Source organism: Nematolebias whitei, chromosome 12 (assembly GCF_014905685.2).
Source record: "Nematolebias whitei isolate Nwh7 chromosome 12, NemWhi1, whole genome shotgun sequence".
Classification (NCBI taxonomy): Eukaryota; Metazoa; Chordata; class Actinopteri; order Cyprinodontiformes; family Rivulidae; genus Nematolebias; species Nematolebias whitei.
The window spans coordinates 15,193,213-15,218,229 of record NC_056509.1 but is presented as its reverse complement, the minus strand read 5'-3'; the positions used below and the strand labels follow the sequence as shown (position 1 = coordinate 15,218,229).

Sequence of the window (25,017 nt, the reverse complement as noted above, 5' to 3'; positions counted from 1 at the left end):
GGTCTTCAGCAAACAGGAGGCCATCTCTCTACCACCCCACAGACCTTATGACTGTCCTATAGATCTCCTTCCTGGTGCCCCTCTGCCGTCCAGCAGACTCTACAACCTGTCGGGCCCAGAAAGGGAGACTATGAGGCAGTATATAGATGAGTCCTTAAAATCAGGCATAATCCGTCCATCCACGTCTCCCCTCGGTGTAGGTTTCTTCTTTGTATCTAAGAAAGACAAGACTTTGAGACCCTGCATCGACTTCAGAGGCCTTAACAAGATTACCATCAAGAACAAGTATCCCCTGCCACTTATCGACTCCGTATACGAACAGCTACAAGATGCCAAGATTTTCACCAAGCTAGACCTCAGCAATGCCTACCACCTGGTAAGAATCTGAGAGGGGGACGAATGGAAGACTGCATTCAAGACCCCCCTTGGACATTTTGAATACCTGGTCATGCCTTTCGGTCTCACCAACGCTCCTGCAGTTTTTCAGAACCTTATCAATGACGTCCTAAGAGACTTTCTGCATGTATTTGTCTTTGTGTATCTCGACGATATTTTGATTTTTTCCAAAGACCCGACTCAACACACTAGTCATGTCAAGGCTGTTCTTCAGAGACTCTGATGTGAGTTTCATTTGTCATCTGTAACTTTTCTGGGTTTTATTTTTGAAGAAGGACAGGTCCGGTCAGACCCAGAGAAGATCAAAGCAGTAGCAGAGTGGCCTACTCCCCAGGATAGGAGACAGCTCCAACGATTCCTGGGTTTCTCCAATTTCTACCAACGTTTTATCAAGAACTACAGTCAGGTAGCCACACCACTAACCCAACTCACCTCCTCTCTCCGAAAATTTGTCTGGTCCCCAGAAGCTGAGGATGCTTTCCTGAAACTTAAGACGTTCTTCTCCTCAGCCCCCATCCTCTCCCACCCGGATCCCCATCGGCAGTTCATTGTGGAGGTGGACGCATCGGATACTGGGGTGGGTGCAGTACTCTCTCAGAGATCCTCTATAGATGGTAAGATCCATCCCTGTGCCTTTTTCTCTCGGCGGTTGTCTCCCGCTGAAAGAAATTACGATGTGGGAAACCGAGAACTGCTGGCTATAAAACTGGCCCTGGAAGAATGGAGGCATTGGCTGGAGGGAGCAGAATTACCTTTTGTAATTTGGACAGATCACAAAAACCTTGCATACATTCAAGGGGCTAAAAGACTCAACGCCCGCCAGGCTCACTGGTCATTGTTTTTTGCCCGATTAAATTTTTCTATCACATACATCCCTGGTTCACGTAACGTTAAACCTGACGCTCTTTCCCGTCAGTTCTCATCATCCCAGACAGAGTCACCTGGTCATATTCTACCCCAGTCCTGCACGGTGGCAGTCATGACATGGGACATCGAAAAGGAGATCCTTGAGGCCCAAAGAAGTGAACCTGACCCTGGCACCGGTCCCCCAGGGAAGAGATTTGTCCCTTTTGCCGTCGTAAGTAAGGTTCTACACTGGATTCACACTGCCAGATTTTCCTGTCATCCAAGCATGAGACGCACAGTTTCACTCGAAAAGAGAAACTTCTGGTGGCCCAACATGGAGAAGGATATCAGGGAGTACGTGTCCGCATACACCACCTGCGCTTGTAACAAGAACCGCAATCAACCCCCGGCGGGCCTCCTCCATCCCCTTCCTCCACCTGGGCGTCCATGGTCTCACATAGCTTTGGATTTTGTCACTGGATTACCAATTTCTGAAGGTAACTCTGCTGTATGTACAATCATTGATCACTTTTCCAAGGCAGCACACTTCATCCCTCTGGTTAAACTACCCTGAGCATCAGAGACAGTCCAGATCCTGATTAAACATGTTTTTCTGTTACACGGCATACCCCTTGACATAGTTTCTGACAGAGGTCCATAATTCACTTCGCAAGTCTGGAAGGCCTTCTGCCATGCCTTAGGAGCTACCTCAAGCCTGACGTCGGGATACCACCCTCAGTCTAATGGTCAGACTGAGAGGTGCAACCAGGAGCTTGAATCTGCATTAAGGTGCGTTATTGAACACAACCCAACCTCCTGGAACAAACACCTGCCCTGGGTTGAATATGCCCATAATTCTCAAACTTCGTCTGCCACAGGTCTGTCTCCTTTTGAAGCCTCTCTGGGATACTCTCCACCTTTATTTCCCTCCCAAGAGTCTGACATCTCTGTTCCTTCTGTTCAGCATCATCTACGTCGGTGTCGCAGGATTTGGCGCCAGACCAGAACAGCCCTCCTTCGGACTGCCAAGCAAAATAAATGAAGTATCAGGTGGGGCAGAAGGTATGGTTATCAACTAGAGACATCAAATTAAAAGATACGCCCAGAAAACTAGCCCCCAGGTTCATCGGCCCCTTCCCCATAATCAGAGTCATCAACCCTGCAGCTGTCCGTCTCCAACTACCTCCCACCCTGAGGATACATCCCACTTTTCATGTCTCCCAAATTAAGCCCGTCTCTGTCAGCCTGCTCAACCCACCTGCCAACCTCCCTCCACCCCCCTGGCTCATCGACAACGACCCCGTCTATTCTGTCAGACGCCTGCTGGATGTTCGTCGCAGGGGTCGAAACCTTCAGTACCTTGTGGACTGGAGAAGGCTATGGGCCTGAGGAGCGATCGTGGGTTCCCCGATCCTTCATTTTGGACTCCTCCCTAATCACCACTTTTTACAGGGATCACCCAGACAAGAAGAAATCGCCTGGAGGCAATGTTTGAAGAGGGGGCACTGTGGGATTCCCTGCCTTCTCCTTTAACATTCTCACTCTCTCTCCAACTAATTGGCTGACTAGCTGCACCTGCTACCAAGACTTGCACCTCCATCTCCTGCTCTACTTAAGCCACAACAAGACGCTCAGCCGACGCTCGAACATTTATTGCCTTTGGTAATATTGTGACAGCCAGCCAAACCTTAGTGTGTTTCAAGTTTTATACTAACCTGTTGCCTTTCTGCCCGTCTGTTCAGCTCCCATTCGTCCTGCCTGTCTGGTCTCCTCGTGGCTGTGTCTGGTCGCCAATCCTGCACACCGAACCCATATTAAGAAACTACATTCTGGATCCTTCAACCAAAACTGCATCATCAATTAATACTCACCCGCTGGATTCCCTGCCATCTCTGGATTCTGAACTCTCTGTTCACACCACTCCAACATCATCTGCAACCACATTCAACCATAAGACAAACCACCATTAAATCATCTCAGTTATTCAAAGACCATCCATATCAAGACACTCATCTCGTCTCCTTCTTTTCCTTCCACAGCCAAGATCACATCCCCACTGTAAATAAACCATCACATTTGTATCCCTGTTGTCCTCGTGTTTTTGGTCTGCCAATTGGGGTCATTTAATAACAACAACCATGTTAAGCACGGTGGCTGGACCACATGTCGCTTTACATAAATGTGTTAGAATGTTTTCACGGTCTGAAAGGTGACTCCGCATTTTGCCCCCTGCTGTGGGATCAGCATGTTCTGATCCACACAGACAAAAAAGTCAGTCCAACTGTTACGCATCACGAAACAGCTGTTGTGTTGGGCACACAAAAACCTGCTCTCCATCAGTGCAGTGTACATTCCCAGCGTCCTGAACAGGCGAGTGGATATGATGTTGAGGGGGGGTCCCCACCATAGAGATTAGAGCCTCCATCCCGAGCTGATCTCTTGGTTTTTGGAGCAGGTTTGGCCGAGCAGCAGTGGATCTGTTCGCCACACGGGAGAACGCCCTGTGTCAATTATGGTTCTCACTAAGCTCACGAGATGACCCACCGTTAGGAGTGGACGCCTTTGCTCACAGCCCATGGCCAAAAATGCTCCTTTATGCATTCCCTCCAGTCCTACTGATATCACGGACCCTGGACCAGGTCCAGGAGGAAGAACTGTCAGTCATCTTCGTAGCTCTCGAGCGCATAAGCGCTCTGTGGTTCCCAAATCTGCAGCGACTGATATCGGATCGGCCGTGAAAACTGCCATGGGTGGGGGGGCGCTCTCCTCCAGGCAGGAAGAGCGATCAGGAGTTACCCAGAAATAGGTCAGCACCTTTGGGTCTGGCCCCTGAACGAATCCGTTTAGAAAATGATGGGCCTCCCACAGGATGTGGTGCGTACATTTCAGGGCACACGAGCTGCTTCCACTACAACGCTGTATACATCAAGTGGACAGTTTTTCAGCGCTGGTGTGCAGAGAAAGGCGTGGAGGCCATCTCGTGTCCACTAGGTGATGTGCTGTCATTTCTACAACTCTGGGCCCATGAGCAAGGCCCTTAACCCCCACCATGTGCTCCCTAAACAGGTCTCTCTTGAAAATGAGTTCTCGTGGCTCAATGAGACTAACCTGTATAAATAAAGGCTAAATGAAAAAATAAAATAAAATAAAAAAAAAAAACAAATGATGGACAGAAATTTAGCGTTCAGCACAATTAAAACTTATGTAGCAGCTATTTCTTCCTGTCATGAGTTTTTTCAGTGACACAACAGTTCTTAACGACCTGCTGATGAAGCGTTTTCTGAAAGGTGTACAGAGACACAGACCTGTGTCACGTCCACTAGCTCCACAGTGGAACCTAATGATGGTCCTGCACGCTCTGATCAAAGCTCCTTTTGAACCTTTAGATCAGATTTCACTTAAATTTCTGTCATTAAAAACAGCCCTGCTGTTAGTTCTTACGTTGGCAAAGAGAGTGAGTGATTATCTGCTCTCTCTGTTGCTCCATCATGTCTCAGAATTCAAGATGACGGCAGTATGGCTGTACTGCATTTTAACCCTGCTCTGAAAAGCATCACAACCTCATTCAGATCGAGAGTGATAACCTTGGATGGGTTTTACTCTCCTCCTCATAATTCTGAAGAGGAAGCAACATCTCACCTCCTCTGTCCCGTGCGCGCGTTTTAGTGTTACGTGGCGCACACGGCCGCACTGCGCCGTTCTCAGTGTCTGTTCGTACATTACAGGGACAGCTCTTCAGGACACCCTCTATCCACCCAGCACCTCTCACACTTGTTGTGTGAGGCTATTTCTAAAGCTTACAGTTCATCTGGGCTGGACCCTCCAGAGAATCTCAGAGCACATTCCACCAGAAGGTTTTCATCCTCCATTGCTCTGCATGGAGGGATGACAGTGGAGGATATTTGTATGGTGGCTGCCTGGTCATCACCATGTTCAATTATTCGTTTTATCTACATGATGTTTCTACTTTCTCGATGACACATTCTGTTTCCAGGGTTCTGACAGAATGATTATTATTTATTTCATGGAGCTTCACTTTTGAACTCACACCTGCCTGCATGCAGTCACAGTGTGAGATATTTATTATCAGTCACAAGTTCATGACTACTGATTTTATTGTTATTAACCAGTTCATCCTGAGGAGCTGTTGGCCTGCTCTGTTCATTGTTACTCTGTTACAATTTGTAACCTGCATTGTTCCTATTCATAGCAGCAGGTCTGCTATCTCAGCCTTTTTCCTCACCAGAGATTTTTTCTCCGGTATGCTCCTGCGCATGGAGCACGCAATTACGCAGCTCATAATTACGCACACAGAAGGCTGAGTGATGAAATGTTTTTTTGTGCAAGCAGGTGCTTCATGTTGTGTCTGAATGGACCCAGTGAGGCATAGACTACATCCTGCTTCGCCATTAACCCACTAGCAATAGCCTTAAAGGGCGAAGCCTATACGAAATAGAACGTTGGTTACGTACTGTAACCCCAGATTCTATGAGTATAGGCGCAGCCCTTTAAGCTCTGGGCCTTACTGGTTCCTAAATGGCTGAAGAAAAAAGGCTCCTTGGGAGCCAATTACCCGGTCTCGCCGTAATTTATACGGACCAGGGGTGAGGCCCACACAGCAGGTGGGCGTGGACTAAAGTTTGCAGTGCTGCGCTGCGCGCAAAGGGATAAACCCACTAGCGATAACCTTAAAGGGCTGCGCCTATACTCATAGAATCTGGGGTTACAGTACGTAACCAACAATTTTTCTATAAGGTTTGTGCAACATATTTCAGAAAAGCACTTGAAGTGTTTTTATTCCACATGAGGTATGGAAAGCTTTATTTGCCTTGATTAAAACAATATCAGTTGAAACATAACGTGAACGTGTTTTCAGTCAATCAACCATATAAATAACGCCACTATAAATCTAAAGCACAACAAACAGCACCATTCAAGACAGGAACACATACACTTTTAATAAAAAGCTTCAGTCCTACCACAGCAGTTGGGTTGAAATCATTATGCATAAAAACAGGAAGTCACTGTGACATGCTATATTGTGAAGTAGAACGCATCAGCCCAATCCCCATGTTTAACTTTGATTAATTACTTTTTCTGCTTAAAACAGCAGGCCTTTTTCACACAAGTGGTTCAACTCCTCACTGCCCTTTAGGACATTTTGGCTATCAAATACCAGATAAGTGATCTAATATTATTAGTGATAGATGTTCTTGACAGGAAGGTCAGTGATTCAATTGCTGCTACAGATGCATTGATAAAGAGCTGTGCGTGCTGTCAAGAAGATCTTGAATTAGAAACAACTCTCATTACATTCTGTTCACTGTTCTTCTGGATCAGTTTAAGTATGACACTGTTCATCAGAGGAGCAACAACCAGGCTTGGCACTGTGTCTTGGACCGGCTGGGGTTTGAGAAGACAGGTAAATGGTAAATGGACTGTACTTATATAGCACCTTTCTATCTTATCAAGACACTCAAAGCACTTTACACTACAATCTTGTGCCCTCATTTACCCATTCATACTAGAAATATACAAAACTTACTGAACAAATCATTCTAAGGAGACTAATTAGTGCTTTAGATCACATCCATATGCCGATGAGACACACATCTTCAATGTCTTACCCAGGGACACTTCGGCAAGTGACGACTAGTGGAGTTGAACACCCAACTCTTACATTGAAGGACGACTGCTCTAACCACTCAGCCGCAGCCACCCCATAGGTAGGAGCAACAGACAAACACAGAATGTAATAGAAGTGAAATGGAATATATTTTTTCTAATTTCAGTTTGTGTAAAAGGGTTAGATCCACAATCTGCACTTCAACATATTCTGCTTATATGCTGTGGAAAATAAGCAGTTGTTGGATAGCAGGAACAAACAAAGGGTTCAAGAGCATCTGAATGATTTCAAAAAGTTGTTCAGGTGAAATAGCTCTTTCTCTTGCATATTTAAATGATGTTGCTGGCTCAGGTGGAATATAATGCAGATTTCTCACAGGTATGTTCCCATGGTTACGAGTAAGTGAAGAACTGCAGTCTTCATTGTCCTGACCAAACCCTAGGTGAACCATCTGTCAATTTCATCTTTCTGATCAGGTATAGAAGTAGAGGTGGTAGAATTCCGCTCTTCTTTTACTGGGGGGTCCTTGATGACGGCCCAGATAAGTCCTCCATGATTGGGACAGCAGTCTTGTTTTTTCCCCAGACAATCCATAAGGGATTGTGGCTAGAACCTTGGAGAGAGAGGGGGCTGAAGAGGATGAGGAGGTTGGAGGATACATGACTGAAGAAGATGGGTAGTAAGAACCCACGTTGTAATCCTTTAGTGTGTCTTCAGGCAGGACATATATTCCAAAGCAAGACACCAGCATGGTTTGTCTGCCCGCCCTGGTCATTTTCTCCATGCTGGTATATGTTGAGTAGAAGTGGAAAATGTCTGTAGCAGGGACCCCTACAAATGTCTCCTTATATATTATTGAGGTGGGTCTTTGGAAGGCAGAGCTTAAAAGATTAGAGATTTTTTTCACAACCAGAATGTCGACCCAGCAACGGCAGCTGTGGAAAAGGGTGGAGATTTACTCATCTATATCATCCAATTTTTGTACCCATTGTAGCATTGACTGGGTAAGCCAGCTGGTTCTAAATACACTGCAGTCAGAATTTACAGACTCCAAAACAAAAAAGTTTTGAGAGAATCTTGTGGTAGGACTAGCACATGCTTGCTTGAAAAGACCAGTGACCAGTTAGACTCTCTTTACTCTGCCAGACTGCTTTGAAGAGAAGCTTTTTCTCTGCAATTTTTGCTTGGGATGGAAAAATTCCCCTTTTGATTCATTTTGAAATAATCGGTGAGCTTTCATTTTCTCCCTGGCTGTATTATGAAATTCTTTATCAAAGGGTTCATGAGCGATCGGCACCAGATATTCAGACAAAAGGAAAATGAAACACAAGGGACTGTAACTTGCTAGAATAATATTGTCATTTATTAATCTGCCACAAGAAAACAGCCAAGCAAAGTCATGTACACTTAGTACACTCTTAACATACAAATTGATATGAGTATCTCTCACCGTGACAAGTGACCGGGAAGCCTTTCGATCCAATGACAGAACTCACATCACAACTGCATGGCACCGCGCGCTGGTCCACACAAGACTTCCACTTTGTCACAGTATTTGTGCTCCTTAAATACCCCTTCCCGACCGGACCGCGTGAGAGTAGATGAAAACAAGTTTGATGGTTACCAGAACAACGGATGAGGAGCTGGTGACTTATTACCAGTAAGGAGCGTCGTGACCGCAAAGCGGGCCAAAACTCCGCTGCCAGAAACACTCCTAAGCTTAATAAAGCATTCCTAAAGAGAAAACACTGCACCCCTCCGTCCCTCTGCAAACCATCAAAGAGTGTCCCAAATATTAATAAAGGCAACATAAATCATTCCACCCTTTGCCTTTATGACATGTAAAACAAAATACAATCCCTAATATGTGAATAACACGTTGTATAAGTGTGTTTTCAAACTACATGTAAATGAGTGTAAAATAAGTATAAATTGACATAAAAGCATCAAAATAATCATTCCTATATCACTGGCTTAGGACAGATTTGGTGGTGTAAGCATTATGTGATATCACCAGTCTGAGAACTGCCCAGTAATTGTATGTTAGTGTTCCTATGGAGTTAAAAGCCTCAGTTTCTCATCTTCATTCATTTATCATTGAATTAATCTCTCTCGTAGTTGAACACGTATTCTAATTCATCGCCACATCTGCACGGCTCTAAAGACCACTCCTGGTGTAGCAATTCAGGTGGGGGGAGTTGTGTTCTAAACAAGTAAAACGTGGTGGATCGATACAGTAGAATTGCGCTTGGGTCCAAATAATTCGAACTGACCTGGCCCCAGCCTGCAGGCATCATCTCCAAACCCGACCCGATCAACTAACTAATTAACACTAATTACAGGTCCGAACATGAAAAAAACCCTAACATTTTTAATTAAGCTTTGACTGCTTATACCACCGACTATTATTAATGGTTGGCAGATGCGTGCAGCTGAGGAAGCAGTAGATCGGAGTTGAAGAGCCGTCAAAGTGCATTAAATGCTTCCCCTGCTTCTGCCTGCACACTGCTCTGACTTCGGATATTTTGTGATCTCACCCATTTGGGTCGTCGGCCGCACGCTTCCACTGAGTGCACCAGCTGAATGAATGTCCATTTGGGCTGATGGATCGCTGGCAGTAGTCCATCTGAAGCTTAACTGAACTTTTTACCTCTTTCAATCGACTGGTCAGCATGCGGTCAAATGACCACGTGCAGCAGGTGCAGTATGACAAGCCATGTTTGCATATATTGGATCGTCAGCTGTGTGAGTTCCTGATGCAATAAAAGGTCAGACACCGACCCGGCCCACACATTATTATGGCCCGGCCTGGTCAGAGGCCGGGTTGGGTGAGGCCGGGCTCTGGGTTCGGGTTAGGAATGACAGCTCTACGATACAGTGGTATTACAGACGAGAGCGGTGTTCTTTGCCACGAAGGTTGATTGCTGTTTATCCAGTGTTGTCAAGTTTGAAGCACCTGCAGATATTGTAGACAGTCTCCAGCGACTGTTACAGGAGGCTTTTCAGTTAAATTTGATGAAATATCAGCTGTAGATGGTCCTTGAACAGGGTTTTCATTCTGACTCTGACAACCAGTTGCCTCCTCATTTTTATGCTTGTATCTCTTTACTCTTACTGTGCTTGATTAGATCATTTAACAGCAAATGATAACAGAATGCCAAAAGAACATTAAAACATTAGGTAGAATTAACCAAAAAAGTCATGCTCAATAATCCAGGTATACAATCCAACAATTTTCAGTCAGGTCATCTGGACAGTTTCTTTTATTTTTTCTGAAACATTTCACCTTCTATCCGGAAGGCTTCATCAGTCATGGAAACACACAACACAAAACTGATTATTACCCCAAACAGCTTACTCTAAAGTGGAACAAACCAGTTATGTTCGCACCAACTAGAATCACTTAATTGAGTGTGTATTAATAAACATTAGTCTGTCTTTTTTCCCCTGGTGATTAGTGCTTTATGTGCTCGGCTCTCCACAGACTGAAGACACAGTCCTGAAGATTGATGGAGGGCCATGCTGTTCAAACAGCAGGCACTGCTGAGACAGAAGCTCCTGGTTCTGGGCAGCCTGGCTATTGGAAGTGTCCTCTATCTTGTATCCAGAGTTAGGACTTTGGACAGGTGAGTTCTGTCTATGTCAATTTCTTGATATTTAAATGACACACCATTTTTAGTTGAAGTAACTGATGTTGTATGACAGAGATAGTCAACTTCATTTACAAGTGGTTCATTCATTGGCCAGTTCATTCAAGTGGCGGTGAGTTGATTGTTTGGCTTCGGATTGAGTATGTTGAGCCCTTACAGGATGGCACACAGGAAACATAGGGAATAAGTACACGAGTAAACATAACTGAAAAAAAAAATCAAACTTAATCCAAAAATGCATAAAGCTAAAAACAACAAAAGACAAAGACCCTGACCCTATTAATTCACGTCATTTATTGTCATTCAATAGGTTAAAAACATAAGTACAAAATTTGTTTCACAGGTACTTGTTGGCCTTCTGACCACGGCACCCTTCCAGTTCTTTTGTTCCCAGGTGGAGAGGAAACTCACACAAACTCAACAAAATCAGGTTAGATAAATTATATTTACCACTTAATGTTGAAAAGAATGGCAAAATTACAAGCTCAGTGCTGAGGCGTCCGTCCAACTCGTCTTAACCCGGAAGCAGAAACGGAGGCCCCGTGCAACAGAACGCCCCAGCTTATATTGGCCCTTGGCTCCGCCCCCACATCCAGGGTGGGCACAGCCTATCAGAGTGTATCAATGGGGTGATAATGTGCGACGTCATTGGTCTTATCTGTTTCTGATGGTGAAAAAAATGGGGTGAGGTTCAATCTACATGATGGAAGCAAGCAGACAAAAATGACTTGGGTGCTGACCCTGGGATCACTCATTGTGAGCAGCTGAGACAGTGTGATCTGTTCTGAACCACTTTATTGGTCAGAGGAGATCAGACCGGGTCTCCAGCAAGATTAAACCTCTAACATACTAATGACAACAAATAACCCCAAAACAATTAATAATAAATAAACTTAATTCCACAATCTTAATCATCCTATTAAAACACATGGTTAAAAACAAACAACAGTAGAAAAGGGAAGAAAAAAACAAACAAACCCAGATTAAAAACAATACACCATTGAGAAGAGCCACACTTACTTTGTTACAGAGGAGGATCCTGAAGGCATCTTTAAAATGAATTCGTCCGTCAAGCTTTTGAACATTGTCCAAGAGCCCACAAGACAGAAAAGGCAGGTGATCTCATCAGAGAATCATCCACTTTATGAAACTGTTAGCATGTGTTACTTTTTTGTTTACACAAATGTAAGAATATACTTTTTTAATCACTAGAAACATTTGTACAATAGATAAAGAGAGACTATTTTTCACATGTACTACTGGGTGGCTGTGGCTGAGTGGTTAGAGCAATCGTCCTCCAATACAAGAGTTGGGGGTTTGAATCCACCAGCAGTCACATGCCGAAGTGTCCTTAGGCAAGACACTGAACTTCTCGTTGCCTCCGATGTGTGTCCCATCGGTGTATGAATGTGATAAAGCTCTGATTAGTCTCTTTAGAATGATTTGTTCAATTAGCTTTATAGAGATCTAGTAGAGTGCTGTATGAATGGGTAAATGAGGACACAGATTGTAGTGTAAAGCGCTTTGAATATCTCGATAAGAAAGAAAGGCGCTATATAAGTACAGTCCATTTGCAATCCATTTACTGATGGCAAAACTCTTACAAGTCAGTAGTAGAGTAGCAGTTTGTTTGGAAAACATAAAAAAAAATCATAAATACACATATGCATTTCCCTAAATCTGCCATATGGCACTGGCCAGCTCAGAATGAGTTAATGATGGCAGGGAGAGATCTGATTGACATGATGCAGAGAAGGAAGGTAAATGTTTTATCTGTCCAAGAGACCAAGTGGAAGGGCAGCAAGGCTCGCAGCAGTGGAGCAGGGTTCAAACTGTTTTTACCACGGTGTGGATAGAACGAGAAAAGAAGTGGGGTGGTCCTGAAGGATGAGTTGACAAAGAATGTAGTAGAGGTGAAAAGTCAACTAGGGTGATGTGTCTGAAGGTAGAAGTATAAGATCTGTTGTTGAATTTTGATAGTGGTTATATTCCACAGGTTTGATGTGAGGTAAACGAGAAACATACATTTTGAAGGATATAGACGAGATGGAGAGTATTCCCAGGGAGGGGAGAGTGGTGATCAGAGCATCCGATCATGTCCATTCATGTCTGAATGGACACGTTGGTGAAAGAAACGGAGGGGATGAGGAAGTGATGGGTAGGTTTGGTGTCAAGGAAAGAAACCAGGAAGGACAGATGGTGGTGGATTTTGTCGAGAGGATATAAATTGCTGTAGTCAGCACTTACTGCATTTCCAAAAGAGGAAGGAACTTTGGGTGACCTACAGTATAAATGTGGAGGCAGAAGTGTGCAGTGCGTTCTGTGTAGAAGAGGAAACCTGAGGGAGATTGGGGGCTGTGGCAGGGGGATGGGGGCATGGCCATACAACATTGGATGTTGTGGTGACAAAGATGCAAACAGTAAAGTCAGAGAAGATGAACAAATGATGGAAGGAAGGAAGGAAGGATCTTGTGAGGAGTTCAGAGAGTAGCAGTTAAAGGTTCTGGGTGGTAAGAAAGAACTTCTAGATGACTGGGCTACTACAGCAAAGGTGATGTAAGGTTCCTCCTGTTTCCAAGGTATATTTGTAAGGTTTGTAAGGTATTTGATCTGTCATCTGGACAGAGAAAAGGGGCAAAATGTACAATGATTGCAACTACATCAGCATGAATCCTTTTTAAATTCTGAGGCTGATAATGTGTTTTCTTCTTTCATGTAGGTTTCAGCCCATTTGCCCTATTGAGAGCAGATTTCTCTCCAATGAGCTGGAACAAATTCCCCTCCGCACCTTGCATTTTAAGCGTGAACTACTTCACGAACTCCATAAGGGCAATGCAACCAAAGAACAAATCCACCTGCGCAACCTGGTCCAACAGCTGCCGCGGGCCATCATCATCGGTGTGCGTAAAGGAGGCACCCGAGCTCTGTTGGAAATGCTTAACCTGCATCCAGCGGTGATCAAGGCCTCGCAGGAGATCCACTTCTTTGACAATGACAGAAACTATGCCCGGGGCATCAATTGGTACAGGGAGAAAATGCCCTTCTCCTTCCCGTATCAGATCACCATTGAGAAGAGCCCTGCCTACTTTGTTACAGAGGAGGTTCCTGAACGCATCTTCAAAATGAATTCATCCGTTAAGCTGTTGATCATTGTCCGAGATCCAACAACTAGAGCCATATCTGACTACACTCAGGTTCTAGAGGGGAAGGAGCGCAAAAACAAAACTTATCACAAGTTTGAACAACTGGCCATTGATGCCAGCACATGTGAAGTGAACACAAAGTATAAAGCTGTCCGGACCAGCACCTATGTAAAACACCTGGAGCGCTGGCTGAAGTATTTTCCTGTGGAGCAGTTTCATATTGTAGATGGAGATCGCCTCATCACCAACCCTCTGCTGGAACTGCAGCTTGTTGAACACTTCTTAAACCTACCATCCAGAATTAATCAGTATAACTTGTACTTCAATGCCACTCGGGGATTTTACTGTTTACGATTTAACATTGTCTCTAACAAGTGCCTGGCAGGCAGCAAAGGCCGCACTCATCCGGATGTGGACCAGTCAGTGATGACAAAACTACAAAGCTTCTTTCGCCCCTTCAATCAGAAGTTTTACCAGATAACTGGAAGGACATTTAACTGGTCATGATGACTTCTGAATTTGTTCACTAAGATTCTTTGGTACGGTGTTGTTGTTTTGTTCGTTGTTGTTGTTGTTGTTTAAATTTTTTGTGCCCACAATTGAAAGGCGAACCCAGAACTAAATTTTTTCCAGTGTCTGTGTTTGTATAGCTGTCATACCAACATGTCCATCCACTGGACAAACTTTATTAAACTAAACTGTTTATGCGTTGGAACCATTTCAGTTGATGTCCTGCCAACTGAGCCTATCCATCCATCCATTATTTTCCACTTAGTCCGAAGTCGTGTCATGGGAGCAGCAGCTTGAGCAGGGAGGTCCAGACATCTCTTTCCAGAGCAACCTCTTCCAGCTCTTCTGGGAGGATTCCAAGGCGTTCCCAGGCCAACTGAGACATAGGCTCTCCAGCGTGTCCTGGGTCTTCTCCCAGCCAGACATGCCCGAAGAACCTCCCTAGGGAGGTGCCCAGGAAGCATCCTTACCAGATGCCTGAACCACCTCAACTGAGCCTAAAGAACACAAATGTCACCTTTACAGATTTTGAACTAAATTTTTGTGTGGTTGTAGCTAAGCCTAACCCCCAGTACATATTCTGAGCATCAACAGATTGTTTGAGATGTACTGTATTTACAATTTTACCAGTAACTGTTTGGAGTCAACCCTGTCAGTATGTTAGCGGAATTTCTCATGAACCACTTGTAAGATTTAATGAAACTTTAAGGAATTATATTTTGGCTGTACATCAACAAGTGATTCGCTTTGGGAGCCAATCCAAAGACCTCATAGTATTATTCACACCTCAGACCCCAACTTCAGCGCCACCCATTGTGTGACATCTTGGCTTAACACATTAGCATTATCATTTGGCGTCAACCCTGTTTGTCTGCTGGCAAAATGATTCATAAACCACTGGACATGTTTTTATTAAACAAAACAAAATGATCATTTGTCATATAATGAAACTTTAATAATATTTGTAGTTACACAATTCATGATGGCTGCACAGCTTGTAAATCTTTGCCAACATTTAAATGGCTCTAACTTCAGTCAGTTTTAAAAATAATTTGCTAAATTGGGTGTGGTAGTAGCTGAGGATCCTCATCACATTATCTGAGTATTAACACATTACATAACTCACGATATCGCCCGAAATTGGGCAGTCACTTTCAAGGTTCAACCAACAATAGTTACAACTCTTTCCCATCTCGTCATGCAATGATTTAAGTTTAAAACTCTAGTAGAAGTGGTGGGCAATATGAGTTCTATCAAGTAATGCTAGAACTTCAGTTTGTTTTAATTTATTTATTAACCTTTATTTAACCAGGCAAATTCCATTGAGATCACAGGTCTCTTTGGCAAGGGAGGTCTGGGCCTGAAGGCAGCCTAACATACATGTTTTTGGTTTATTTTGTTGTTTAGTTTTTTCATTTTGTTGGCAAAAAAATAATCACTTTGATTTAATTTATTACAAGAATGACATGGGACCAAACTAAAAATGGATATACGTTTGCTTTACATGTGTGAAAATACAAGAAAAAGTGTTATGTTTACACTGGAAAATTAGTTTGAATGTACTTGTTTTATTTTATTTTTTAACAATTTAGCTGTTAGACAGTTTTCTCTGTAAAAAACAAACTACTTTTAACAGTGTAAATAATTAAAAATATACATTTTAAGACTGTAAGATACAGACATTCATGCTTTTAAGATAAGTTTCATGTGTGATGTTTTGATTTAAAATGAAACTTGATTAAATATAGAAAAATTATCATTATGTCATTGACTTCATTGTGTCAGCCTGTGCAATCCAGGGCTGTATTCCAGAAAAAAACATTTAACAAACTCTGAGTTTCCCTGTAAACTCTTAGATAACGAGATATACCATGTTTATGTGCATAAAAAGTACCAGAAGATTTGATGGAACCCCATTAAACTGCATCTCACCTAGGTATATAAAAAAAAAAAATTCTTACAAAATTTGTCATGGACACAAATTTATAATTTTGATTATAGATTAGACTATGATTATATAACATCTGACCATAATCACCAGATATTTGGCCTCAGGTTTGTTTGTTCTTTTGGTGCCAAAATGTTAAGAAATGATTGCTTAACTAAATCCAATCCACAGATATTTTTCATTCATTCATTCATTCATTCATTCAACCTTTATTTAGACAGGTAAATCCCATCGAGCCTCAAGGACTCATTGACAAAACAGAACTGATTTCAACAAAGAATGATGAAAACAATGGACAACAGCAACAATAATAGACAGTTATAAAAAAGCATACAGATTTTTTTTTAAACTAATAGGATGCCTAAAACAGAAAAGTGTTAAGATATTTTTGGACTGGTCCTATGGTTTGGATCTGCTCAGAGACGGGATTATAATGAAATTATGACCCGGTTCTGACTGGGTTAAACTGGGCCAGCAACTCTAAAAAGAATCTCCCTGGGATTCAGTTTCAGTCAAGGAATAGAGTTTAATCTGCTTGCCACATCACGTAGGAAGGCTTTTTAAGCACGGTCTCATATTTCCTTACACGTCGGAGGAGGACCCATAAAAACCACCAGATCGGTGAGACACTGAAGGAGAAACCATAGAAACCACCAGGTTGGTGATGCACCTGAGGAAAAACCATAAAAACCACTGGATCCACCTGGTGATGCACCTGTGGGGAAACCATAGACACCGCCACGTCTTCCTGGTGATGCACCTGAGGAGGAACCATAGAAACATCTGGGTCTGTGATGCACCTGAGGAAAAACCATAGAAACCACAAGGTCTTCCTGGTGATACACCTGAGGAGGAACCATAGAAACCTCCAGGTCTGCGATGTACTTGAGGAGGAACCATAGAAACCACAGGGTCTTCCTGGTGATACATCTGAGGAGGAACCATAGACATCACCAGGTCGGTGATGCACCTTAGGAGGACCCATAGAAACCACCAGATCGATGATGCGCCTGAGGAGGAACCATAGAAACCATCAGGTTGGTGATGCGCCTGAGGAGAAACCATAGAAACCACGGGGTCCACCTGGTGATGCACCTGTGGAGAAACCATAGACACCGCCAGGTCTTTGTGATGATGCACCTGAGGAGGATCCACAGAAACCACTAGGTCTTCCTGGTGATGCACCTGAGGAGGAACCATAGAAACATCTGGGTCTGTGATGCACCTGAGGAAAAACCATAGAAACCACAAGGTCTTCCTGGTGATACATCTGAGAAGGAACCATAGACATCGCCAGGTCGGTGATGCACCTTAGGAGGACCCATAGAAACATCTGGGTCTGTGATACAACTGAGGAAAAACCATAGAAACCACAAGGTCTTCCTGGTGATACATCTGAGGAGGAACCATAGACATCACCAGGTCGGCGATGCACCTTAGGAGGACCCATAGAAACCTCTGGGTCTATGATGCACCTGAGGAGGAACCACAGAAACTTCTGGGTCTGTGATGCACCTGAGTAGGACTCAGAGAATCCCAAGTATCCTGGAGTTCGTTTGTACCAGCTGTTTATGTGCACCAAACGTTTAAAGATGTTTTAAATAGGTTTTCTCTGGCATGACAAGCTTTATAAACTTCACTAACACCCTCAGGAATGGTCATGAGGAAATAACTTTACCTCGTTTGTTTCTTCTTCTGATTGAGTCTAATACACCGTTGTTAAGCATAATGTAGTGATATTTTGTGTTTAACCAATATTTTTAAAAGAATACTGGGCTCATTTTTGAAGTGAAGTTCAGTCAAATCATTATGAGTACTTTGTACTTTATCAGTCGGGACATGATTGTAGAGCAGAGGAGGGTAAAAACACTATAAAATAACTTTTCCTTGAAAATGACACGACCCATCTTTGGTACAAGCAGAAGATAATGGATGGATGGATGGATGGATGGATGACACACGGTGTGAAAGCTAATTAGCTAATATTTAGCTAATATTAAAACTGCAGCTCTTACTTTGTTGCTGTTTTATGAACTGAACCATGTTTAATCTAAGCTGTTCACTCACACCAGTATGTTGTTTTTGCCTGAGCCTGAAAACGTGATCTAAGATGGGATCACTTTGCTAACCCTAGTCTGGACCACAACCCTTTCCTCCATTCTCTATGACTGATGTCAACAACAACAACGTCAATGCTCAATAATCCAGGTATACAATCCAACATTTTTTCAGTCAGGTCATCTGACCACGTCAACAACATTTTACTTTTTCTGGTGGTTAGAACCTCTTACTGAGTTCTGTTTGGCAGCAACAGATTGTCAGCACACTAGTGTCACAGCTTATTGATTATTTATACTTTTAATGTTCTATCATCTCTTTTGTTACATCACTTCTTTTTCTTGTTTTGGCTGCTTCTTTCTTCAGGGATCGCTACAGCAAACTAAAGGGTCGGATGTCCTTCCTGATGCAACCAGACCACCGAGCTACCACAGCCCTCTGTGTGGAAGAGAGAGCTGCTATAGGGCGCCCAGGGGAACAGATGGAGGGGGTTAAGAGCCTTGCTCAAAGGCCCAGAGTGGGGCAAATGAGGGTAGAGGCAGGTGTAGGTTTTTCATGTTTCCCACCCACATTTTGATGCTATAGGTCTGAGGAGTTGTTCATCTACATCAGCACTTACCAGTATTACAGATGTTGACCCACAGTACAGTTTGACACCTCGGCTGTTCAACTATAGACATTGTTAACTAGACAAACTGCATTTCTGGTGAAATGCAGTGAAAGCTGAATGATTTTTTTTTTTTTTGCTGAAAGCTGCTGAAGTTGCGGTTTCATCACTAAACTGTTAACGCGAGGTGAACTTGAACAGCTGACATTTACTTAAAGCAGGAAGATTAAAGCAGAAACAGCAGAAATGTCCAGAAAAGAGCATGCTAATCTGAAATAAGCACAGAGCTGAACAGACTAAAAACAAGAAACTTCAATTAGCAGGAAGAGGTTGAAAGTAGCATAAAAGACTGAAAGTCACAAGAAAATAAAAATATAAAAAGAATCAAAAAGTCTAAAATAAACAGAAAAAAATATATAAAGGTAGCTAAAAAGCAGAAACAAAATAATAGAAAGTTGAAAACAAAATATCCATCCATTATCTTTTACCCGCTTCTTCCATTTTGGGTCAAGGGGGTCGCCAGTGCCCATGTCCAGCAATCACTGTGCAAGGGGCAGGGTACACCCTGGACAGGTTGAAAGTCCATCACAGGGACACATAGAGACAAACTAGACAAACTACCATTCACTCTCACCTAGGGACAATTTAGTTACCAATCAGCCTAACATGCATGTTTTTGGTCTGTGGGAGGAAACTGGAGTACGCGGAGAAAACCCACGCATGCACGGAGAGAACATGCAAACTCAACCCAGAAGGCCCCCGGACCGGTATTTGAACCAGGGACCTTCTCGCTGAGAGGCAGCAGCTCTACCAGTTGTGCCACCGTGCTGCCCAAAAAGAGAATAAAAATACTGTATTTTTCGGACTGTAAGACGCATTAAGCAAAACAAAACAGTCAGATAAGACAAACTTTCTTCAACTCTTCCACTATAACCACATAAAATCAGTTCGAGGTCAGTAAGCACAACCAGAATTAATACATTATTGGGGGGCGGCTGAGTGGTTAGAGCAGTCATCCTCCAATGCGAGAGTTGGGAGTTCGAATCCACCAGCAGTCACATGCTGAAGTGTCCCTGGGCAAGACACTGAACCCCTCATAGCCTCTGATGTGTGTCCCATCAGTGTATGAATGTGATCTAAAGCTCTGATTAGTCTCTTTAGAATGATTTGTTCAATTAGCTTTGTAGAGATCTAGTAGAGTGCTGTATGAATGGGTAAATGAGGACACAGATTGTAGTGTAAAGCACTTTTGAGTATCTTGAAATAAGATAGAAAAGCGCTATATAAGTACAGTCCGTTTACCATTTACATAAGGTGCACCTGATTAGAAGGCTCACTGTCGATTTTTGAGAAAGTTAAAAGATTTTAAGTGCAACTTAATAGTCTGAGAAATACGGTAGCAGGAGAAACTGAATGAGCAGAAAGAATGTATGAACAGGATCTGATGAGCTCCGTTCAGCTTCAAGACAAACATGGCTGAAAAAGACAAATGTTTCATAAAGTAAAGTTGCACAAAAACTAAGACACAGGAGGAACGTCCTGAACGAGCTGAACATTTTCATACATGAATTATTAAAACACACAAAAGTTACAGAACAAGCTAATAAAGCAGGATGTGAACGTGCGAGTGGTTCACCCCACACCTGTGCATGAACAGAGCACATTCCTCAGAGTGCACGTTGTGGGAGCGGTTGTGCAGAGGCTAGAAAAGGTGGGTCTGTGATCAGAAGGTGGCCGGTTCAACTCCCCAGACCAACATCAAAATGTGGGTGGGAAAGTGAAGCACCCACTGCCTATGCCTATATGGGTTTGTATCGTCAACACATCTGGAAGATTTTAGACATATTGAGTTGGTTGGTTCAACCTGTTTTTGTATAATTAATACTTCTGTACTTATTACTTAATACTTGAACATGATTTGCTTTGATACGGTTTTATAAATTCTATAGAATGTTTTTAATACAAAGCCAACTGTTGTACAAAGTTTGTTGTACATTTATTCAAATAGAAGCATCAGATAAATTTGGAAATGTTCAACATGCTTAAAAAGCAAAATAAATTGAAAGATTACATTGTACCAACCAGTGTATTTTGGTTTCTAAGCCCAGTATACCCAGTACAAAAATGTAGACTACTCCACTGATCCAGCGGTTCATTCAAGACTCCAGATAATTAATACCAAAACGTTGATCTGAATGTTTGGAATCATTTTGAAAACTGAAATTCATGATCAGTTTCTATCAGACTGAAGTTTAGGCACTAAATATTCAGGACTGTTTCTGTTCCTCCACCTGACGGTGCCGTCACCTCCACTGACCCAAACGACTTCAGACACTCAAACGAGGCGTGGCTCAAACTTCACATTTATTTAGTGCGGTCACAGAACAACAGCTCAGCACAAGTTTTAATAACAGCTTGTAGCAAACTGATTTTTATCCTTATCATCAAAGCTTCTCTGCTATTTACAGAAAAATGCCAGCTGTTACAAACATCTGGTCAGATGAGTTAGATGTTGGAAGAAAAGCCTTGCTGCATGAATCAAACAGCTCATAAAACCCTGATGCTCTGGACACAGAGCTGCACGTCTTCTTCTGTCCAATCATCAGTTAAAAACACTCTGCCTGTAGAACACCTACATGGTTTTTAAGCAACAGGAAACAGCTGACTGGATCTGCTGGACTCAAACTGTCTCTCAGGACCGGACACTGGTCCCTTTAAAATATTTAAAAAAAATCTTTTTTTTTTTTTTTTTTATAATGGCACATCTCCACCCGCCATGAACTCACCCTCCACCCCCACCATCGGGGTGAGTCTAGACTTGTTTATAAATTGTATAAAAATAGGAAACAACAAACGAAGATATAAAAATTAACAACAGTCCAGATTAAAGAATGCTGCTATCAGTGAACTATGGTGTGTGTGGGGGTGGGGGTGGGGGGGGGTGTTGTTGTCTAAAAATCTAAATTGAAAATGGTTTGAAATCTTCCTCGTTGTGTGCGTGGGGGGGGGGGGGGGGGGGGGGGGGGGTCAAAGCCAGAGTGTGGCATCACTCCAACATACAAACAGCGAAATGTTTGATTGTCTGTGTTTTGATCTTATTCAGCAGCTTCTGGGGTGGAGATGAGGGAGGAGGTGGGGGCGGTGGGGGCCTCTGCTGTTTCCTGTGAGGCCTTCTCGGTTTTGTGCGCCTCCTCAGCTGCAGGCTCGGAAGGTTTCTCGTCTTTTGTCTCCCCTGCAGTCGCGGCGTCCTCAGTAGGTTCCGGCACCGCCTCCTCCTCTGGCTGCTTCTCTACCTCCTCCTTGGCCTGCTCCTCAGCGGGCTGCGCCCCCACCTCAGGGGGCTCGGTCTCCTTTGTGGCGGCCGTAGGCTCCTTCTGGGCCTCCTCCGCAGGCTCCTTCTGGGCCTCCTCCGCAGGCTCCTTTTGGGCCTCCTCTGCAGGTGTTGCTGCTTCCACCTCGCTCTCAGCTCCGTCCCCCGTCTCCTTCTTGCTCTTCTTGAAAGAGAAGCCGCTGAGCTTGAAGGACTTGAAGGAGAACTTCTTCTTCTTCTTCTTGGGGGTGTCGTTGCTGGTGGAGGTGGCTGCGCCGTCCTCAGCCTTGGCTGTGGTTTCTCCCTCAGCAGGAGCTGGAGATCCAGCCTCCTCCTTCCCCACGTCTGCAGCCTCCTTCTCTGCAGGTGCAGCCTCGGCCTGCTCGGTGTCCTCCTTGGGGCTCTCCTCGGCGGTGGCGCTGCCGTTGGTCTGCGCCTCCTCTTTCCTGCTCTCAGCTGCAGCAGGAGACACGTCCCCATTGGCTTTGACGTGGCCGTTCTCCTGAAACACAAAAAATGAGTCACGTCTGGACTGGGTCCCAACAAGGTGCAGTACCCCTGATGGACACCAGGAGAAGAAGACTCCACTAGACCAGCAGGGACCACACAGATGTTTGATCGTTGGATTATTATTATTTTTTTTTTTTTGGGGGGGGGGGGGGGGGGTCCTGCTCAGGCTGGTTTTCATCTGATGCCCATCCAGTAACTTTAATTTTTAAAGACACCTTCACATCATCAGTTTATCAACAGTATAATAAATATATCATTATTAAACTGGTGTTAATGACTGACATTTACTTTACACTGGTACAGATTTATTTATTAAATTATATATATTAAATAAAATCCAGCAGGTGCTTGAGTTTATGAGAATATAGTCTCATTAAAATGTAAAAGGTCATGGTTTAAAATGTAAAACTTCTTATTTTCATGAGCTGTCTGTGATTTATTATGAACAAAGTGCAGATTAGCTGTAAGGCTGGATATGACTCTTTAGACTCGCTTATCCTTAACTTTGCTAATTTATTCCTGTTGATCTTTGCACTGTGCTTGTTTGTTTTAACACAATCGTTCTGATATGCTTCTTACTGTTAAGTGTCCTTGGGTGTCCTGAAAGGCGCTTTTTAAATAAAATTATTATTATTATTATTATGACACTGAAATATTACCTGGACTAACTGGGACTGCCTCTGAATAATAAGTTGATTAAGTTTTTATTTGACCTGTTGTCGTCCTCTCACAGCGCACGTTTGTAGGAATGCTCTATCTTATTTTTAAGAGCTCAGTTAGTTCTAAGCCAGGCTTGTAAAAGGTCCTCTTTTTAGTTCAGACATTATTGTTTCTTAAATAAAAAATATATAATGACCATAAATCAAGTATTAGTCACCAGCTGCCTGGATTTCCAAAGACCAGCATCGGCCATAAAAACTTCAGTTTTCAGTTGTTCTCTACCTTTTGATTTATATTTTGCTAATTCAGGTAATCACAGCTATATATAGTACTTTATAAATATTCTTGTTTTCCTCAAAACTTTGCTTAAACTATATTGTGAGTTTTAAAATTATCAGCCAAGCATGAAAAATCAGATTTAACATAATATAAGACATGCCAGCTGTGGACGCACAGCTGCGCTGCTGTGGTGATGGACCAAACAAGCAGAACTCTACAACAAACTGTTCGACAGCTGATCAGACCGGATCGATACTAAATCTAGCAGTATCGCGCATTGGTCCCATTAGCGGGTATCGATCCGGCACATGTCATAACTGCGCTGGTATCGATCCCCATGCACGTTAGGGGGGGGGGGGGGGGGGGGTTACCCTATCGATCCGATTTAACCAATTTTTTTTGGGGGGGGGGATCGATCCGCCCACCCAATGATACCGGTCCTCAGTCTAGCTGTTCGTCCGAACTGCACATTAGCGGAAGCAAAACTCACGTGCACCTTTTAACACAAGCCAAACGCATAAACAGACCCCCCCCACACACACACACACACATTAGTTTAATCTTCTCTCTGCTCTGCCTCGAGACACAGCAGGAGATTAAAGGCAACTTGTTTATTTTAAAGCTAGCTTTGTTTACTCAGATAAACACTCGCTGAGCCCGTCAGATCCTCCAGGTTCATGACTCAGTTTGTACCTGTCCGTTGGTTTTGGGCTCCCCGGCGGGCTCTGCCCTCAAGCCGCTGTGAGACAGCTGCGCTCCCATGATGCTGCTGCTCGCGCGAACAAAGACAATCAATCGATCCAAACAGAAAAAAGAACAAAGACCCCGCGAGCCTCTTTGTTCAGCTGTCCGCAGTCCCGGTCCTCCCCTTTCTCTTTGATTTCTCTGCACGCACAAAAAAGAAAAGTTCAGGAGAAGAAACGCAGCCCGGGGAAAGTCGGGACTAAAGCTTAAGAACTAGGAAACTCCCAGATGGGGTCCGAGCGGCTGCAAAATGGAGAACAGATACCTCTGTCGTTAAGATGCACAATCCAGACATGAATGGGCGCCTCAAGCGCTCCTTAATTCAACCAATCACAGCCCACTTAGGCCCAAGGGCGGGGCTTATAAAAAGCAGGAGCCTAGCGCTGCGTTTAATGAACGTAGGAAAACTAAAAGAAAAAAAAATATTAATCAAAAATAGTTTTAAAACATAAAAAAAACCTTTTAGATAACGTAAAGCTTTGGCTTCTCAAAAGTATCAATTAAATCTTTGTATTCTTTTAAACCTTTCATTCAAATTTGACATAACTGAAATGCACTTTTTGCCCTGCTCCCCTCATACAGGAGGTTGAAGAGCATTAAGTGTAGAACCACTAGACTGAGGAACAGCTTCTACCCTGAGGCTGTTAGACTCATGAATCTCCAACCAGGATAATCACTGTGAAGAAAAAAAATCACTGTAATGCCACTTTGATTGTTAATAAGTGCTGCT

At 43.4% G+C, this 25,017-nt stretch overlaps 2 protein-coding genes across 3 annotated transcripts; one reads left to right on the top strand and one right to left on the bottom strand.

Moving 5' to 3' along the window:
• The first annotated feature begins 10,387 nt into the window (after positions 1–10,387).
• Positions 10,388–14,168, top strand: LOC119418034 (heparan sulfate glucosamine 3-O-sulfotransferase 5-like). Its single transcript, XM_037685280.1, has 2 exons — positions 10,388–10,494; positions 13,238–14,168. The coding sequence occupies exons 1-2, from the start codon at positions 10,388–10,390 to the stop codon at positions 14,166–14,168; spliced, it is 1,038 nt and encodes a 345-aa protein (XP_037541208.1).
• Positions 14,169–21,793: 7,625 nt separating this feature from the next.
• LOC119418033 (myristoylated alanine-rich C-kinase substrate) lies at positions 21,794–24,598 on the bottom strand. Of its 2 annotated transcripts, XM_037685277.1 has the most exons (3): positions 24,553–24,598; positions 24,237–24,428; positions 21,794–22,596 (listed from the first exon to the last, which is right to left on the bottom strand). In XM_037685277.1, the coding sequence occupies exons 1-3, from the start codon at positions 24,580–24,582 to the stop codon at positions 21,880–21,882; spliced, it is 939 nt and encodes a 312-aa protein (XP_037541205.1). In that variant the 5' UTR covers positions 24,583–24,598; the 3' UTR covers positions 21,794–21,879. The 2 variants fall into 2 exon arrangements, with proteins under 2 accessions (XP_037541205.1, XP_037541206.1); XM_037685278.1 differs by having other exon boundaries at positions 24,237–24,587.
• Between the last annotated feature and the right edge of the window lie 419 nt (positions 24,599–25,017).

Coding starts and splice junctions, on each gene's coding strand:
- LOC119418034 (XM_037685280.1), top strand. CDS start 10,388: ATGCTGTTCAAACAGCAGGCACTGCTGAGACAGAAGCTCCTGGTTCTG. Junction 10,495..13,237: donor AGAGTTAGGACTTTGGACAG/GTGAGTTCTGTC, acceptor TCTTTCATGTAG/GTTTCAGCCCATTTGCCCTA.
- LOC119418033 (XM_037685277.1), bottom strand. CDS start 24,582: ATGTCTGGATTGTGCATCTTAACGACAGAG. Junction 24,429..24,552: donor TGTGCATCTTAACGACAGAG/GTATCTGTTCTC, acceptor TTGTGCGTGCAG/AGAAATCAAAGAGAAAGGGG. Junction 22,597..24,236: donor AGCCCAAAACCAACGGACAG/GTACAAACTGAG, acceptor TTTGTGTTTCAG/GAGAACGGCCACGTCAAAGC.